This window comes from Thamnophis elegans, chromosome Z, assembly GCF_009769535.1.
Source record: "Thamnophis elegans isolate rThaEle1 chromosome Z, rThaEle1.pri, whole genome shotgun sequence".
In the NCBI taxonomy this organism is placed as follows: domain Eukaryota; kingdom Metazoa; phylum Chordata; class Lepidosauria; order Squamata; family Colubridae; genus Thamnophis; species Thamnophis elegans.
The window spans coordinates 121,932,086-121,950,595 of record NC_045558.1 but is presented as its reverse complement, the minus strand read 5'-3'; the positions used below and the strand labels follow the sequence as shown (position 1 = coordinate 121,950,595).

At 38.1% G+C, this 18,510-nt stretch overlaps 1 protein-coding gene across 1 annotated transcript; it reads left to right on the top strand.

Moving 5' to 3' along the window:
• Nucleotides 1-1,009: 1,009 nt before the first annotated feature.
• Nucleotides 1,010-17,985, top strand: TMEM219 (transmembrane protein 219). The gene is given in 7 exon segments (XM_032237071.1): nt 1,010-1,182; nt 16,253-16,330; nt 16,333-16,415; nt 16,978-17,191; nt 17,285-17,393; nt 17,471-17,582; nt 17,696-17,985. Coding segments are annotated over 6 exon segments (717 nt in total). The 5' UTR covers nt 1,010-1,182; nt 16,253-16,260; the 3' UTR covers nt 17,825-17,985.
• Nucleotides 17,986-18,510: the final 525 nt, after the last annotated feature.

Sequence of the window (18,510 nt, the reverse complement as noted above, 5' to 3'; positions counted from 1 at the left end):
CATGAATTCGTACAACCTCACAGAATATCATCAGAATTTTATTTGATGTGATATAGTCAGCTAAGAAATAATACCAGTGTAATTTCTTAATTTGGTTTTGCTGCCCTTCAAACTGGTACAGTACAAATACCACTTAATTGTCATTTAATTTCTAGCCCTTTTCCCTTAGGATTCTAACATGTTTAGCAAGTTGTAGTGCCAACTGAGCACCAAAGAATCTATAGTAGTTCTAAGAGGGGAAGATATAAGGTTGCATCTCAGTGATATATGAAAGCAATAATTTGCTGCTTGCCTTCATTTACTTGAATTACCAGAATAAAGTAGGAGCGTAGTGCAGCAGGTCAGATTGGTGTCTTTTTAGACTGTCTCACTGAAAGTCAACCACTTGAAACTATTGTATAAAGTAATACAATTTAATCCAATTAACTACATGATCTGAAACATTTAAATGTAAACTGGAGCCTTGTTTTTTTAAAATTGTTACTACTATGCTTATAAGAATTCGTGGTCTTGCTCTCTGCTTAAAAATGAGAATATCTTGACTCTCCCAAGTAACCAAGAGAAGTCATTGAATAAAAAGTAATTCCTTGATTTCCCAGCTTAAGAGGGAAGGGCTAGGGCTACTGGAAAGGACTACTTGTTAGAGAACAATAACACAGCGGAGGACGGACGGGTAAAATGAACGACTTCTAACGGTTAATTTAAACTATTTCCCCCCTCCCTCGTGTGCAGCCTGAATTCCCTCAAATGCGCGCGGTAACCCTCAGTCAAAATGGCTCTCGGAAGACAGTGCTCCATTGAGGGGGGGGCGGGGAAGAGCTCCATTTCTCGGAAGATATGAGCTCCCGACAACCTGTTCCGGAGTGGGGCGTGAGCATCCACGTATCTGGGAAAGGGGACAGCGTTTCCAAGGAGAAAATCGTAAGCGCAGGATGCGCCTGCGTACCAGATAACACCCTCGCGGTTGCGTCACTTGAAGGCGACCTTCACTCGGACGATGACTACGGCGTCACACCGGAAGGTGTCATTTTTGCCCATGCTCGAAAGTATCGAATGGTGTCCCGCCGCCAAAGGAAAAAGAATCGGCGGCGCTGCTTTCCTCTTAAAGGGACAGTAGCGTCCTCCGACGCTGGCGGCCTTCGTGAAGCTGCGGTTTTGGAGAGAATGAAAAGGGGACGGGAGGTAAGACGAGGCCGTTGCTCTTTCCCCTCTTCTCCGCCAGCGTTTTCTTTCTCGAAAGCAGGATTTCGTTCAGAGTTGTCGGTTACTAAGCACTAACAACTACAAGTTTTTTATGATTTTGGTTTAGCTGCCATAGACCGAGGAGACCGCCGTGGTTGAGCTCAAGAGTTTGCGTACTTTGGCCGGCAGAGGCGTTGGAGCGGAGTAGTATCGGGATAGGCTTTGAGACAGAACGGCTCCAACGGCAGGACTTCACAGCTCGTGCCTAAATCTCGCCATATGGTTAGGCGAGAGGGCTGGGAAGGCTCAGATTCCCCATGAATTTACTGGAGAGCTTTAGGTCGGGCATTTATTTCTTATCAGGTCTTCCTCGGAGGCTTATTCGTAAATAACAGTCTCATGCCCTTCACTGGGCCCCAATGAGAAAAACTTATATATAATAAGAAAAAAAAAAGATCACTAATGTAGCCAGCTTCGCATATAAGAAATAGATAACAATACAACTTGTAACCCAAGCTTTTTCTGCATCCATAATATGGTTGCATATCCTGTAGAGTTTCATGAGTCATGAAAGAAAAACTTATTTATTTTCCCCTAATTTTTAGACATGCCCTTTTTGAGGGGTCCTTCTCTGAGCTTGCTTGTTTTCTTGCAGACGTTTACTTACCCTGACTAGGTAATATCTAGGTATTAATAAGTAATAATAAGATCTAACCTAGTGAGGGTAAAGAAACGCCTTCAAGAAAACAAGCAAGCTTGGAGAAGGACGAAGGACCTTTCATTTCAATGCCGAGCTACAAATATTGTCCTTTATTGACGCTTTTTTGTTCCTTTCTTCTATCACTACACACTGACATGTAAATAGAATGTTCTAATCTGATATAAATAGGGGGGAGTGAGGGCAAAATAATGACTTTCTTCCCTTTTCTCTCACATGCACCATTTCCCTTGTTAATAATCAGCGGAATATCTGCATTTTTTGCTCAATGTTAGCCATATCTCACTACCAATTCTAGTTTCCCATCTCAGAATAAATGTTCCTGATTATTATGAGGCAGTTTTCCTCACACCAGCTATTCTTCACACCATTCCAGGCACAGAGAATTGCATATACACACACACTTCTACACATGTATTAATTTAATTATTCAAATTCACACTCTTTGTTCCAGAGAAATACCTGACTTCAGTTTTTAATAGCCTTTTGAATGGTTCGAGCAAGTTATACAAGATTGATATAAGAAAACACTTGGTCAATAAATCTTTAGAAGACCAATAACATTTTATTTAGACTAAAAAAATTGATGGGAACAATCTTCAAATTTTCAGACTGAGATAAGAGTCTAGATGTGGTGGGGAGAAAGTACACTTCATCAAGATACAGCAATGTAGCTCAGACTGTTACTCTATTAATATGGGGGAAATAATTTAACTGTGGCTCATGAATATAAGCAAATATATTAATGAAATGTATCTTTTCCACTTAATACTTCATTTGGCTTTGGTATTAAAACATTTATCTACTGCCTCTAGAGATCATTTAAACAAAACACAGGTGACTTCATCTCTTTATTATCAAAACATATTTTAATTTCTTACATGCTTCAACTTTATATAACATCTTGTTTTAATCAAACTTGATAAGAAAGGTGGGATAAAAATAAATAATGCTCCCAAAAGCTTATACAACTGCTGTGATTGTGTCTTGGTTACAAGAAATATGGCTTGACAGTTTAAAATGTAGGAAAAAATACTATTAAAAATGCTAGAAAATACTAGGTAGTCCTTGACTTATGACCACAATTGAACCCAAAATGTGTTTTGCTAAGCAAGATAGTTAAGAGAGTTTTACGATTTTTCTTAACACAGTAGTTAGGCGAATCACTAGAATAACACGGTTGTTAATCAATCTGATTTTGCTTATCAGTAAGTCACAAAAAGTGATCACATGACCTTGAGTCACTGCAACTATCATAAATATGAACTAGTTACCAAGCATCCAAATTTTGATCATGCGTCCATGGGGGTGCTGCAATGATTGTGTAAAAAATGATTGTGTCACTTTTTTTCAGTGCCATTGTAATTTTAAACAGGCACTAAATAAATGGTTATAAATTGTATAAACGCAATATGTAATCCCAATCCATATAACAGCATTTCTGCAAACCTGATAAAATGTTTCCTTTCTTCCTTTACTAATTAGAAAGCAATAGAATAGGGGTCTCAAACTCAAATGAATGCAGCCATATTACATAAAATATCCTAAAGAGAAGGCTACATTCATACACATGCAAAAATGCAACAAGTACTGAATGTTTAAAATTATTAATCCAGTTATAATGTAATAATTTAAAAAATGGTTGCTAAAAACAAAGTATGTTGCACCAAAATATTGTATCGCCATGACTACAATCTCCAATCTGTTTACTCTTTTACATCTCAGTATAGTTGTTTCTGTGTAACCTTGGTGCTAACGAGCATAGACAAACAACAGCATCATTACAATATTCCCTCCCTAAGCCTGTATGGTCATCACATGCCAGCACAGTGAGCGCACACAAAACAAAGCAGCAGGCCAGGACAATGACAATGAAGAACAACAGCCTGCTGTGGTAGGATTTGGGCTCTGGCAGCCCATTAAATTACAGAGCTGTTATGGGTTGCATGAGGAGAGAGCAGGGCAGCATAATTCCAATAATGTCATTTACTTTTGAGTAGTAACAGGCTATTTGGGGGGGGGGGGGACGACTCAGCAGCTTTCAAACCTCTGCACCAGTTATAGGGCAATGTTGGAAAAGCACATGTAATCTGCAACAAAGTGGCACAATTGATACTACCCACAATGGAGGAATGGTTGGGGAAGATGATGGAACACCTGAGATGGCTACATTGACTTCTTTGATGAGAAAAAAAAAGACAATAACTGTGTTTATTGCTGACCGAAAACCCTTTTTAGGCTTTTGGTGTGAAATAGAAAAATGAACTTAAAATTTATGACTTTGATGGTTAGACAAAATAGATTACAAAAAGAGAATCATGTTGCAACTCTGGAATGAGAGGTAAATTTCTAATTATAACTTCTGTAAAGATCAGAAGCTACTAGTTTCTTTTTTATCTTTTATTTTTTCCCTTGCCCTTTCTCCTGATTATTTCTTCTTTTTTTACTTTATATTAGTTTGTAGTGTGTAGCCTTTTATATTTAAAAAATCTTTAATAAAAGCACTCTCTAAATAAGTGGTACAGTTGATAAAACTTTCAAGCTACATGCTAATATTCATTTCTAAACAAATAGCTAACAACCTAATTTAATAGTTTCTTTAGTTATTTTTTAAGCGTTATATAACAAGACAATGTAGGGGGTTTCTAAGAGATAAACTATAAAGCAGGTTCTTGGTTCGATTTTGCCTGCAGTTAGTCCTCAACTTATAACCACAGTTGAGCCCCAAATTATGTTGCTAAGTGAAACATTTGTTAAGTGAGTTTCCCCCCATGTTACGACCTTTCTTGCCACTGTTATTAAGTGGATCACTGCAGTTGTTAAGTAAGTAACACGGTTGTTAAGTGAATCTGGCTTCTCTATTGACTTTGCTTGTCAGGTCACAATGTGAATCTGGGACACCCCAATTGTCATTAATATGAACCAGTTGCCAAGTGTATGAATTTTGATCATGCGACCATGGGGATGCTGCAGTGATCACAAGTGTGAAAAATGGTTATAAATCACTTTTTCAGTGCCATTGTTACTTCAAAGTTGCGAAATGAGCTGTTGTAAGTCAAGGACTACCTGTGCCATTGATTTACTAAATTTTTTTTGCAAGCCACTTGTTCTCAGCCTCGGTATCTTTACTAATTAGAGCATAAGCATAAAGATTCCTATAATAATAAAGCTGTTTTTTATACGCTTGAAAGGACTATGCAAGAAGGTATGTGCTGTTCAGTTCATGCAACCTGGATGTTATAGCATTCATGATGTGCATTATATGCAGCAAAGATAGGAATGTGCTAACAAGTCACATAACTAAATTAGGCATTTTTTTAAATAAAATTTTTATTTTCACACAAACACAACACAATAACATAAAAGCCTCTTCAACTACATACCGTGTGTCAATTGGTTACAAGGTCTTTCTGCGTCCTTTCCATAGTCATCACTTGAATTTTATCAAAATTCACATATTGTCAATCAAGATATCTTTGTATACATTATATATGCTTTGTTTGATTATCACGATTGTTTCTCAATTTTAGATAAGGTATGCTTGTCTAAAATTAGGCATTTGAAGAGCTAAAAGAGGGACTTTGTATTTAGAACAAGGACTGATTGATTAAAAAATGAGCTGTCCCAGGAAAACACGATTAAAATAATAAGGTATTGAACAATGCCTAGTAAGCCCTTAGCATTTAAATCAAGATTACAGCCTTTTCTGTTCAAAGCTGCATTTGCCCCATTTGCTGCATTTCTATAAAGGCTGCCATATAGCAGCAGTGGGGCATCGCTTTTCCACCCTGCTAGATGGGCTAAGAATAGTTATGTTTTAGGAGGCCTTTGAAAATTATAGCATCTAGTCTTAGAATGATAAATTCCTTACAGGTGGTCCTCAACTTACACCATTTGTTAGTGATAGTTTAAAGTTACTGAAAAAAGTAAGAATTACAACCAGTTCTTGTACTTATGACCATTACAACTCCCCTATAGTCTCATGATCAAAATTCAGGTGCTTAAGTGTCTAGCATGTATTTATAACAGTTGTAGAGTCTGGGGTGGGGGTGGGGGTTCATGTGATCACCATTTGCAACCTTTCCAGCCAGTTTCCAGCAAGCGAAGTCAATGTGGAAAAGGTAGATTCATTTATAACCATCTGATTCATGTAACAATCAGTGATTTGCTTAACAACTTCAGCAAAAAAAAGGTCATAAATCAGACATGATTCATTTAACAGGTAGTTAAGTGTACTTAACTTGACTTACAACCACAATTGGGACTAGATTTTCCACTGTTAAGCAAAGCACTTAACAATTCTGGTCCCAATTGTGGTTGTAAGTCAAGGACTACCTGTACAGTATTCATGATTTAAACTGATCTGTCCCCTTGTTTTCTATCCTTCCATCTAGAATATAGTGTTTTATATTGCTCAGTTCAGATGGGATGCACTATCGTGCCATTACCTCGCCATAACACACAATAGAGAGAGGGAGGGGGAGAGGAGAGGGAGAGAGCTGCACCTATGTAGAGTGTTTTCCCCTTATTATTGGGTTTGGCTGGCCTAGAACTTGTAGAGGCTGTATTATTGCAGTTGTTTGTTAGATGTCATGGATTCAGCCATGCTAGTTCAGTCATGGCTTAGTGTGGAGAATATAGTATGTTCGACAGAGTTTCCATCTGAAAATATTTGTAAAAAAAAAAAAGAGAAATGTTTATGGAAAAGCCATATGTGACTCTCTGAAAGTTTGAAATATTTTTAAATGGAGAATGTGTAATGGCTGAACTTGGTGAATGGCTGAACTTTTCTACTTTGTATTTTTAAAAAAGACTTTCAGAGTTGGATTATAAATATGACTTAGTGAACTAGAGCCAATTAGTTACAATGTGTTACCCTTAAATTCAACAGTGCCTATCCAAATGAAGTGCATTGGACTGCGTATGAATGATCCTTGATTGGTGATGTCATCTCTGCCTTGACAGGAGGGAAAGGTTTTCTGTCACAGCATCATCTCCTCCTGGACCTGCTGTTACTGATAAAACCAGCTGGATAAATGGAGCAAGAGTGCTTGGCTCTTCTTGCTATTGTATTCAAACTTCTCAATTGCTAGTGCAACAATGGATGCTGAACAGGCGTACTGTGATATTCGCCATAGCAAGGATTCTTCAGCGGAGGCGCTTTCGCCAGTCGGCTACAGTGCTGAGGCGCATCCTCTCAGCTAGCGTCCGTCGTAAGAGAGCCTTGCTACGGCTTCATCGCAATGCTATAGTCTCTGTGGTCACTATGGTGTACTCATCTTCACCCGCACTGCATTATGAGCACGAGCTGATGGCCCTGTCTGAGCGATCACACTGGATGCTCCCCAGATGTAGTGAATGGTGGGAGCGAATGATTTCTTCCGAACAGGATGACAAGTGTTGGATTTCTTTATTCAGAATGTCACGCTCCACACTGATGTATATTGCTGAGGAGTTGCGTCCTGCCTTACAGCGTCGAGACACTGGCATGAGGTCACACATTCCTGTGGAGAAAAGGGTGGCCATGACCATTTGGAAACTTGCGCATCACGACAGTTACAAGACTGTCTCAGAGCTCTTTGGAGTGGGAATTTCATCAGCCTGTTCAATCTTTGAAGAGGTCTGTGAGGAAATAAATAGTAGGCTCCTGGCCCAAACAATTTTCTTGGGCGATCCACAAGGTATTATGGAAGGCTTCAAGGATATGGGCTTTCCCAACTGCCTTGGTGCAGTTGATGCAATCCATATCTCCATCCTCTGCCCTCCCTTCTCTGCTGACTCCTACATTAATTGTAAAGGCTTCTATTCAATGGTGTTGCAGGCTCTAGTAGATAGTAAATCTCGCTTCACTGATATTTATGTTGGGTTTCCAGAGAGATCCCATGATTCCCGCATCTTGCATAACTCTCCTTTTTCAACAGCATGGATGAAGGCACATTTGGCCCACAAACTCCAACAGTACTAGAAGGAGTATCAATGTCTCCTGTTGTCATTGGAGATCATGCCTACCCACTTCGCCCTTGGCTAATGAAACCATATCCAGCACCAAAAACTGAGGCCCAAGAAAAGTTCACGATAGGCTTGCCAAATGCCGAATGTGTGTGGAGAGAGCTTTTGGGGTCTTGAGAGCTCGCTGGAGATGTTGCAAATGAGACTGGATGTGAGAGAGAAGCTCATTCCTGTAGTCATATCTACATGCTGCATCTTACACAATATTTGTGAGATCAAAGGAGATGAGCTGCTAGAACCATTAGAGAGTCCTACAGCTGCTGATACCCAGAATGCTTCAGCCAGGCCAAGGGTGCCACTGTCAGAAGCTGGACTTACTAAGAGAGCTTGCCAGATCAGGGCTGCATATTGTTCCTATTTTGAAAAGAACCCGCTGTAGAACAGACACTTTTGTCCAAGTAATTTCAATGTGTGAGTGGCCTGATTATATAATAATATTGCTACACCAATGTATATTAGAGTAGCTGAATTTTGGCATCAAAATAAAAAAAAGTATGAATAATCTATTGTTATTAGATATCTGCTCCATTGTCACTCATTCCTTTGCCACTTCCCAGATGAATGTTTAAAGCATGCTCTACAAGGATCTGCCCTTGAATAATACTGGAAGCTTCAACTGGTATAGATCGTAGCATCACACACAATTTTGGTGCTGTAAAATTTCATTGTATATATCATTGCAGTGAAGCTTCTAATATTTCTAGATGCAATTCAAACTGCTGGTTATCCCCTTTAAAGTTCTGCATCGCATGAGACCAGATTACTTGTGATAGCATGATTTGTGCTTGTAGAATTTGGTGTGATCGTGGGCATAAAGCAGGGTATGGTCTTAGCACCATTATGTCATAATGAAATATACAGGTTTAAAATCAAAAAGACCTTTCATTCATGACCCTTTCTAGCCAAGCTAGTCCTATCGAAGAGGCACAATATGTTAATGAGGAATTTCCTAATGCAGAGTTCTTCGGCCCGAAACAGCAGTCTGCAGAACCAGAAAAGTTGGGGACCGCTGGCCTAATGTGATTCAAAGTAATCAGGCATTAGAGCTTAATGATTCAGTGCCAAGTCAAATAGATTGGAGTGAGATGAGCCTGTGACTTTGGAAGAATCGATAAATCAATATTTGGTCTCCAAAAGACCAGAAAGTTTTCACTGCTAGGCACAGATGTTCCTATTCAGTTTCAAAGTTATAATTTAGAGTCACAACTCAAAAAATTATTGTTCAAGCTCTAGACTGGAACATGTAAACTTGCAATCTTATCTGACTCCAGTGAAAAACTGGGCCTTAAGAAATGATGTTTGCTATTTCAGTATTCTACAGGTCTTCACCATATTTATCAGGACAAAGAGCAAGGGGTGTTAGGGCAGAATGGAGTGACTAAAATCACCCATAGCTTGAACATCTTTGTTACTGTTTGGATAGCACTGGCATCAAAGGGAATATATAGAGCCAGTTATGATGCTGCCAGGGCATCATTTGCCTTTGTTCTGTGGTCTTGAAAAGAATCATCTTTATTGGTGGTTACCTGCTTTTGCAGATAGGTTGATGAAAGAGAAATCTCCACCTTCTTACAGTCTTCTAAAATCTGTAACTGCCCCATTTGTCCTGAAATATTTTGCTATTAACTGGTAGTCAGTGATACCTTTATGTACCCTGTTGATATGAATAAGCATACATTCACTTATCGATTCTTTGACTTTTTTTAAAGATTCCTTGATCTGGTTCCACCCAGATTGTTTAGACAAACACTGTTCATTACATTATGTATTTGCACCAATATTTGCTACAACTAACTTGATATAAAAGTTTTCACAGCCAGTAATATTATCCTCAACTTTACCTGTTGATAAAGAATGTCAGTTTGATGAGATTATAATTCTTGCTTCATGTTTGACTAGCTCTTTGGCCAGATTGGCTGGTATTAGCCATTAATGCAACAATTGATCTCCTTTACTTGACATCTTGTGAGGTAGGCTCCTCTGTGGAATGGCCTGAGATAGAACCAAACTCATGGCATTGAATCCAGAGCTGCAACTCTTTTCTTGCCATCAAGGGATTGGCCTCCTGGATATTAAGGCATTCATCACCAGATGTACACGAGAGGAATAGTTTCTCTCATGTTGACAGTAATTCCCTGTAGCAGAACATATTTCAAGGGTATGAGTGTGCTCTTGGTAAAATTAAAAAACTCTATTCCTATAGGCATCAAAGTGACAATATTCACTATTCTTTCCATATAAGAAAATCTAATGAGATCATCCAGATGAATGCATGTAAACAATATGAATTCTGGTGAGTTGCACAGAATTTTCTAAAAGATTGGGGCATATTCAAATTCCAAGATTCCAGATAACTTTCTCGATTTTTTTCACTGTAAACAAGAGACATGCTGGAAAAACTCAGATCTGCAATGACATGTTCTATGGAGCAAATGTCCAGCGAGTGAGTTTTCTTCATTCTAAACTGTTTCTCTTTCTTTCTGGAGACGAAGGATGAGAGGAATCTTTCTTTTTCTAGTACATAGCCCACTGAATGCAGTAGTTTGTAAAAACCATTCTGTTCCTGTATGTGGTTTCCAGGTTTGCAACATTTTTGTAGTCGACCCCCTCCTCCCCCAATAAAACTGTTCAGGTCTGCGACTAAAAAGCTGTTTGATTATTTTCATCCAATTTCCATGTATTTTGGTGTGCTGAAAACAAATAAAATATTGAAAAAACTCCTAGACATCATGATTTGCCACAACATGCAAAATTGTCTTCAAATTTATCATTTCTTTAATTGTTGGTATTTTTTTATATTATGGGTTTTTAACCAAATTTAAAGTCCAAATTACTATTAATAATTCACATAAATATATTTAAGATATAAAATGCCAAAAAACCTTAAAGGGTTTGTCAAAGTTATGTAAAAAAAATATAGCACTGTAAATCTGATGGTCAGCAATATATGCATAAGCTAAGCAAGTTTTAAGTCTGTGCTTCTAATGGTAGAAGGGTTATCTTTCCTGAAGAATCCAGTGGGAGGGAGACACAGGGCAGATAGCATAACAATGTGTGCAAACTGTGTGTTGAGGACCTCCAAAACTGGTTCAAGGATACGAAAAAATATTTCCGTTATGGGATTCCTATGGTAGGGCAAGAGCAAAATAACCATAGTGATGACTGTTATTTATTCATGCGATGTGAAAGGGTTTAATTCCAAATGGAAGCATTCCATTTCATATCCCAATCTTCACTCAGCAATTTGTCCCATCCCCCATAGCACAGATATACCAGTACCCAAGTCCCCTGCTACCTTGGAAGAGATGCTCCCATGAAGGTGAAGTCATACTGAACCAGATGACGAATCAAGTTCTGACTTTGAAGATGATACAAGATCAAAATTTGTTTTCTCAGGAGGAAATGATTTGGTAAGAGACTTGAATCTTCCCAAAGATGCCGCTGATTTACTCAGATCAAGGCTGAAAAGCAGGAATTTATTGTTGCCAGGAGTGTCATCTTCATTAGTCAGACATCGTGAAAAGGAGTTTGTTCCTTACTTTGCCCAGGAAGACAAGTTGGTTTATTGCATCGATGTTGAAGGTCTGATGGGTCAATTTAAAATCCAATATGATTCAGAGCAATGGCGTCTTTTTATAGATTCTTCAAAAAGAAGTCTCAAAGCAGTTTTACTCCACAACGGTTTTTACGCTTCCATACTGTAGGTGATTCTGTACACTTGAAGGAAACCTACAAGAACTTGGAATTGGTTCTTTGTAAACTTAAATATGGCAAGTGTGTGGGGACTTGAAGGTCTTGTGCATGCTGCTCAGGTAACAAGCTGGGTATACCAAGTACCCTTGTTTTCTGTGTCTATGGGACAGTTGAGACCGACAAAATCACTGGACCAAGAAGAGTTGGCAGCCAAGAGTGCTAACAGTCGCTGAAAAAAATGTCCTCTGAGAAACTTTGGTACCTTCCCATAAAGTTCTTCTACCACTTCTCCACATAAAATTGGGATTGATGAAGCAATTCGTAAAATCACTTCCAAGAGATAGAGAATGCTTTAAATACTTGGTCACCAAGTTTCCATGCCTGTCGGAGGCAAAATTGAAGGAAGGTGTGTTCGTCGGACCAGACATTAGAAGGCTTAGAGTTTGTCAATACCATGACGGATCCTCAAAAAGAAGGGTGGATTGAATTTAAAGAAGTCGTACAGAAATTTTTAGCCAATACAAAGATCCTCACTACAAAAAGATTGTCGGAAGAATGCTGAAAGCATTTCAAGCTTCAGGTTGCCTGATAAGTTTGCAAGTGCATTTCCTCCAGTCCCACTTTGACTAGTTTCCTGAAATTTGGAAACTGTGAGTGAGGAACAAGGTGAACGATTCCACCAAGACATTAAAGAGATGGAAAGGAGATACCAGGGAAAATGGAGCATTACAATGATGGCAGACTACTGTTGGATGCTTCAGAGAGATATTCCAGATGCTACTCACAAGCATAAATGCACCAAGCGGAGCCTCACAAGGAAGAATTGAGTTTAGTGTGTGTAGGTGAGCTCATTTCAGTTCAAAAAAGGATTTTCATGAAAATATTGTAATAAAACTTTAATTTTATAAGTCTATTTCCATTTATTTTGAGGTATTGCCTTATTTAACAGTTACCTAAATTATCAGGAAACATGATGTCCTATGACAAAATGGAGGTCATATTCGGATTCAGTGTATCAAAAAACATAAAGATTACATGGAAAACCAAAACAGCTCTCGATTATTTATTTTTTGTAGACCTGTGTTATCAATTTGAGGGGCATTTTCCTAGGTTCTTGCCTCTCTGCTTTGCCTGCTACTTGTCTGTATTGGCAGGCCTGAGAACGCTTAATATTTATTTTCCAATTTGCTTCCTGCCTCACAAAAGATTGTACAGGTATTCCACGATTTACTTCATTTAGTGATCATTCAAAGCTACAATGGCACTACAAAATGCGACATCACAATTTTTCTGTTATGACCTCTGCAGCATCCCCATAATCATATAATCAAATTCAGATGCCTGACAGTTAGTTCATATTTATGATTGTTGTTATGTCCCAAAATCATGCAGTTCACTTAACTGTGGCAAGAAATGTCATAAAATGGGGCAAAACTCACTTAACATCAGAAAATTTGGGCTTAATTGTGGTCATGTCGAGAATTACCTATAGTATAGTCTCTAGGCAAAATGGATGAATGTTTTTTTCTATACCTTCTCACTCCTTCCCTGGAAGTAACACAAGAGTTTCATTTTATTGTTTTCTACAAAGATTGAGTCAGCATGCTTCCCCAAATCCTTTAACTGCAAGGTAGGCTTTGTGCCAGCACTCCATAAACTATGCATCAGGCTGCAAACTCCTTTTATAAGTTCTGCTGTCGTGGATAATTTGTTCATGCCTTATCCTAGAGCAGCGTTGGCAAACCTTTTCGGCACTGAGTGCTGAAATAGGAACACACGCACAGGGGAGCACCAGAAACTGGAAGAGTAATTCCCCAGCACGCATGCAAATTTAAGTGCATCTGAAATTTGTTGAGTTGAGCTTCTTGTTTTCTGGCATGTGCATACCTGCCTGTCATCTGATGTTCCGGTTTCTGGCACACGCACGCACGAAGAGTAGCTGGCCGGCACGCATGCCAGAAACTCAGCTTCCAGGTGTGTGCATGTGCACTAGGGAGCTGCTCTTCTGGTTTCTCCCGCGTGCACAAAAACCAGCTAGCTGGCGCGTATGTGTACACCAGAACCAGAAAGCAACGCGTGACAGCTGGCATGTCCAGAGAGACGGCTATGGTGCCACTTAGGGCATATGTACCATAGGTTCGCAATCACGGTCCTAGAGATTATGACTTCTCTTAGCCCACATCAGAAGAAGTCATGCACCCATATTATCAAGTGATGATAGAACAGAGAGCTGCAGACTCAATTTCCAGTACATCTACTTTCCATATTCATTGCATCTGTTCTACAATCTGTTGGATCTGCGCTATTGGCTCAATAATACAAATATAATTAGCTACCCGAAAATATCCCAACGAGGGAGGTACAACCTTCTTGCAGTGTGGAAGATGGAACAGGCCTTAGACATCTCACATACTTTCTTGCTAATAGTATTTTATTTCTCTCTTTTAAGTGCAATAAACGTAGTAAAAAAACCAAACCTAATATTGCTGAACAATGAAAAGCCCAAAGGTAAAGCACTCTTACATTTCTGTTTGTCTTTCTGTCTGATATATACCCTATGTTCGTTTTCTTTCTGCTTCTCTTTTGTTCATGACTACTAAAGTATTTCTTTCTTCATTTTTTACAGTGACACAAAAACTATTCTGAGTAAGCAAAAGTTGGAAAAGAGTAGGATTTCCTAGATGAGTTTTTTTCTTATGGAATGGCCACTTTTCCTCTGAGCTGATCCAGTATTTCCTATGTTTCAGCTCTAGGGACTTATAAAGAAAAGGAAATTAAGTTACAGCATCTAAGAAAGTAAACTTGTATAACTTGATCCTTATTTATTATTGAGTATGTTGTAGTGGAGCCTTCCTATTGCCATCATTTTTTTCTGAGACTTGGTTTAATGAAGAGGGTGCTAATTGCATATTTCATACTATAAAATGTTTGTTTTTGTTCTGCAATATTTTGAAAGTATCTATTTTGATTTCCATGCTTAAAGAATTTCACCGCAGTCTAAAGTAGTGCTTCCAGTTCTATTAACATTCTAACAATAGGGAGAAGGGGATCTCCAAGATTTTTTTAGCTTCTGTAACAGTACTGTTCATTGGAAAATTACTGTCTAGTCCTGGTGTGGCTTCTGGAGTGGCGCTACTATTGGTATCACCTGGTGTTTGTTCAGGCCCCTGGAAGGTAACTGCAGCTGACAGGAGACTAGTCTAAGAAAGGCTGACAGAGGGACACCAAAAACAACTTTGGCTGCACTATAGAAGGCTCAGAGCCAGACCCGCCACTTGCCTCCTTTTCTCTGATCCAATCTTCCACTATTCCCCATTTCCTCTTGAGGAGGTTGATGGTTTCCAATTCTGAGCTATCAAAATAGTCTCTCCAGTATAGCCTGATTTTATGCACTGATCATTTTACTTGCTTGTTGGCAGCCCATAGATGGAACCAAGAGAAATAACCCTGCTTCTTCTACTGGTAATAGGCAGAGCTAAATACTGAAAGGAAGAGTTTCGTCCTTGGGACAAGGTGGTGTGGGTGGGTGGGTGTCTGTGTGTGTACAGTATAGAATTAAAAGAAAAAAGTATAAATAAGTAGCTTCTAATATTCTTAACATTGTCCTAAAATTACGTATTACTCTTCTTCTATAATCTATCCTGTCTAATAATCAAAATTATGTGACAAGTTCATTTTTGTGCAAAACGTCCATTAAGAGCTTCTAGTCAGCAATCAATGTAATGTCCTTTTGCTAATCGTTAACTTATCCATTTGAGCAAAATGTGTCAACCTCACCAACCATTCATTCAAACAGAGACAAAAAAATCTAAAGTATTCTGCTTTCCAGTCCGTTTCCTGTTAACCATGTGACAGATTTTTGAGGAGATTATGTTTACTTTCCAAACTGGTTCTACTACCAGTTCAATAGAATATCCTTTGTGAATTTTCAGATATGTATTGTATCTTCGTGTTCTAAGACATTTTGATGAAATTATAGTATAAACTAGAATATCCAGTTCTCTACCTCATAAATCCAGCTGTCTCCCCCAATTTCATATTATTGTAATCTGCTAACTTCAAATACAAGATAATCAGATGCTGTCTTGAACATGAAAGTATCATAAAATTATGTCAGGTTAAATTACAAATTCTCTTACAAACAAATTCATCCAGTTGGCATGGTGAAGAAACTAGCTATTTTTATCTTCAGTAGACATGTCTTCAAATAGAGAGAATTAGACATTTTGAAAATAAGTGGGCAGAAATATGCTACCTTTTTCTTTGATTATGTAACTGCAGAATGCAGATTAGGAATCTTTCTTTAAATATTCCCATATCTGAATGCACAGACAAAAAAATCAGCTCCCCACTTCATGGCAATCACAATGGAAGTGTAAACTTAAACAAGTAGCCTTCCTTTGAACTTTTGAGTGTATAGTCCCATGAAAGATTTTCACCAGTTTAAATTATCTAATAATGAAATTAAATCAATAGATTTATTTACATTCACATTTTGACTTTTGAAATTAGAAAGCTGAAATACAGTACCATACAAAAATGAAAGATTCATGTTATCCATTTCTTTTCCATTTTTTTTCTGGCTGTTCTAGTAATCTCTCCCAGAAATGTTTTAGGATGATACTACATCCTTCTTACCCTCACCTCTAGGGCTTACCATGGTCAGCTGCTCCTTACTGGCCTCCCTGCGTATCTGCCTGGAACGACATCCACCTCGGCTCCTCTTCTTCTGCTCCTTTCATTGGCTGTTGCCTTTGTTGGTTTTGCTGTCTACATCCAGTCACACGATATTCATAATCCTGATGTCAAAGAGGTGAGCTAGAGATAAGAAATTTAAATAAAAACTTAGATGAGAACATGGCATGAAATTAGATTTCAATTATTAAGAGAAGACAACAGAAAAAAACTTAGGAAGATAAAGGAAAAACAGTAATGGAGACATTATTTTTCCCTTGCTGTTTTCCAGGTAGAGGTTGATTCTCTCTAATGAATAAATAGTTGAAAGTTGTACTTTCAGACTGATTGGCTACAGTTCTATTTCTCTATTATTTTCTTTCAATTTATAAATTACAAGTTAAAAAATTAAAATAATTTTTCTCCAAAAAAAAGGGACCTTTAAAATTCTGAAATTTTGTTGTACCCACTTGGAGCAAAGAAAGTTTAAAAAAATTCAAAAATGCAAAATTTTAAATTCAAATTTAGCTATTGTTATCTACAATTCAAGTCCCTCATTGTATTATGTGCCTCTATTCTGAATAACAGTTAACAAAGGATTTTAAAGGTGAGGTCATATGGAGTTGGATAGATATTTTAAGGGAAAAAGCAAAAAAATGAGAATAGAAGCAGCGCTTATTCCGTTTTCCCTTATATCTAAGGATTGGGACTCTCTGCTGAAATCTCTTGCACATTTAATGTTCTGTATCACAAATAAAACTCAGCCAAATGTCATATCACTTCCTTCAACTGCTGAACCTCCTACAACTATATCTATCATGGTTGGCTTGACCTTTGATGTTCACAATGGCACAGATCTTCCCAATGATACACATTTAGGTCTGACCATCAGTGGGACAAAATTGGGTTTCAGAGGTGAGTGACCAACAATCTATTTCAGTGTTTTCAAGAATTCTGACTCCTTGCTCACCTTCTCTTGACATTTCCTTCCATTAATTCTATCCACAGGTCCAGATGCCCAGAAATCAATTCATCTCTTAACTGTTATCACAAATTCATTATCCCATGAGAATTGCCTTAGGATCACTGCACCTTCATCCCTTCTCCCCAAGACCAGGTGAGCTAACAAGAAAGGGGCATTGTTACAAACAATGTTTCTTTACCCATTAATGTAATATTTTATTTTGTTCCCAGAAAGCCACCAAAATGTGTAATAGGGAAACAAAGCATGACTTTGGAAATGCCAGGGATTTGCTATCAATCACGTTATCAAACTAACCCTGCCCTATCCAGCATGCTAGATCAGGTAGGTAGGTAGATAAGGGCAGTGGTGTTGTGGGCAATATCTGAATGCTATAACTGGTTTGCTCCACAATATATGGATGGAAGATGATTCACTATCATTTCTTCAACTCTCAGGCGGACCGCAACCTTTGCAGCCAGCGCCTCCTCATGACCAGTGCTTTCCTTCTCTGCCTCTGTGCTATGTTGTGTTGTGCAGCTGGCCTATATTATCGCCTCCCCAAAAACAAATGGGGCCAACTCTAAGTGAATCAAGCCAGTGCTATTCATTCTACATTCCAGAATACTCAGGTGTCCTCCTTTTTCTAAACAGCTATACCATGTAAAATTGATTGTTTTTGGTTGGTGTGCTGCTATTTTGGTTCACAAAATATGATAAACAACTTATTAAATACAAAAAAATGTAATTTCTTTATATTTTAAGTGACTATTCAATCAATGCAAATTGCGTAATATATTTATGATATATTACAGAACTTGAACTATATATCATCAAATAGTATAATGGAGAAAAGATAGGACTGCAAACCTGTACTTTCATTTATTTAAATAGCATTCCTATTGCTTATTTCCAGTTTTAAAAAAACATAGGATCTGGTACCAATATTAATATGTGTAATAAATATAAAGCAGACAATGAGTATAAAAATGAAAATCAGAGAATAATAATTAGAAACTTTAAATATTTGCAGCATCTTTTTTGGAAGTAGAAATTAGTCTGGTAGATTTTCCACAAGGAGGAAACACTCGCTATGGTACTATACCAAGAAAGATCTACAGGCAGTCCTTGGATTAATTTACAAACATTCATTCAGCCACTGTTCAAAATTAAGGCACAGCTGAACAAATGACACTTACACCTGATCCCCAAAGTTACAGCCGTTGCAGTACCTATGCGATGACCAAATTTGGGAGCTTGGTAGCTGATTCAC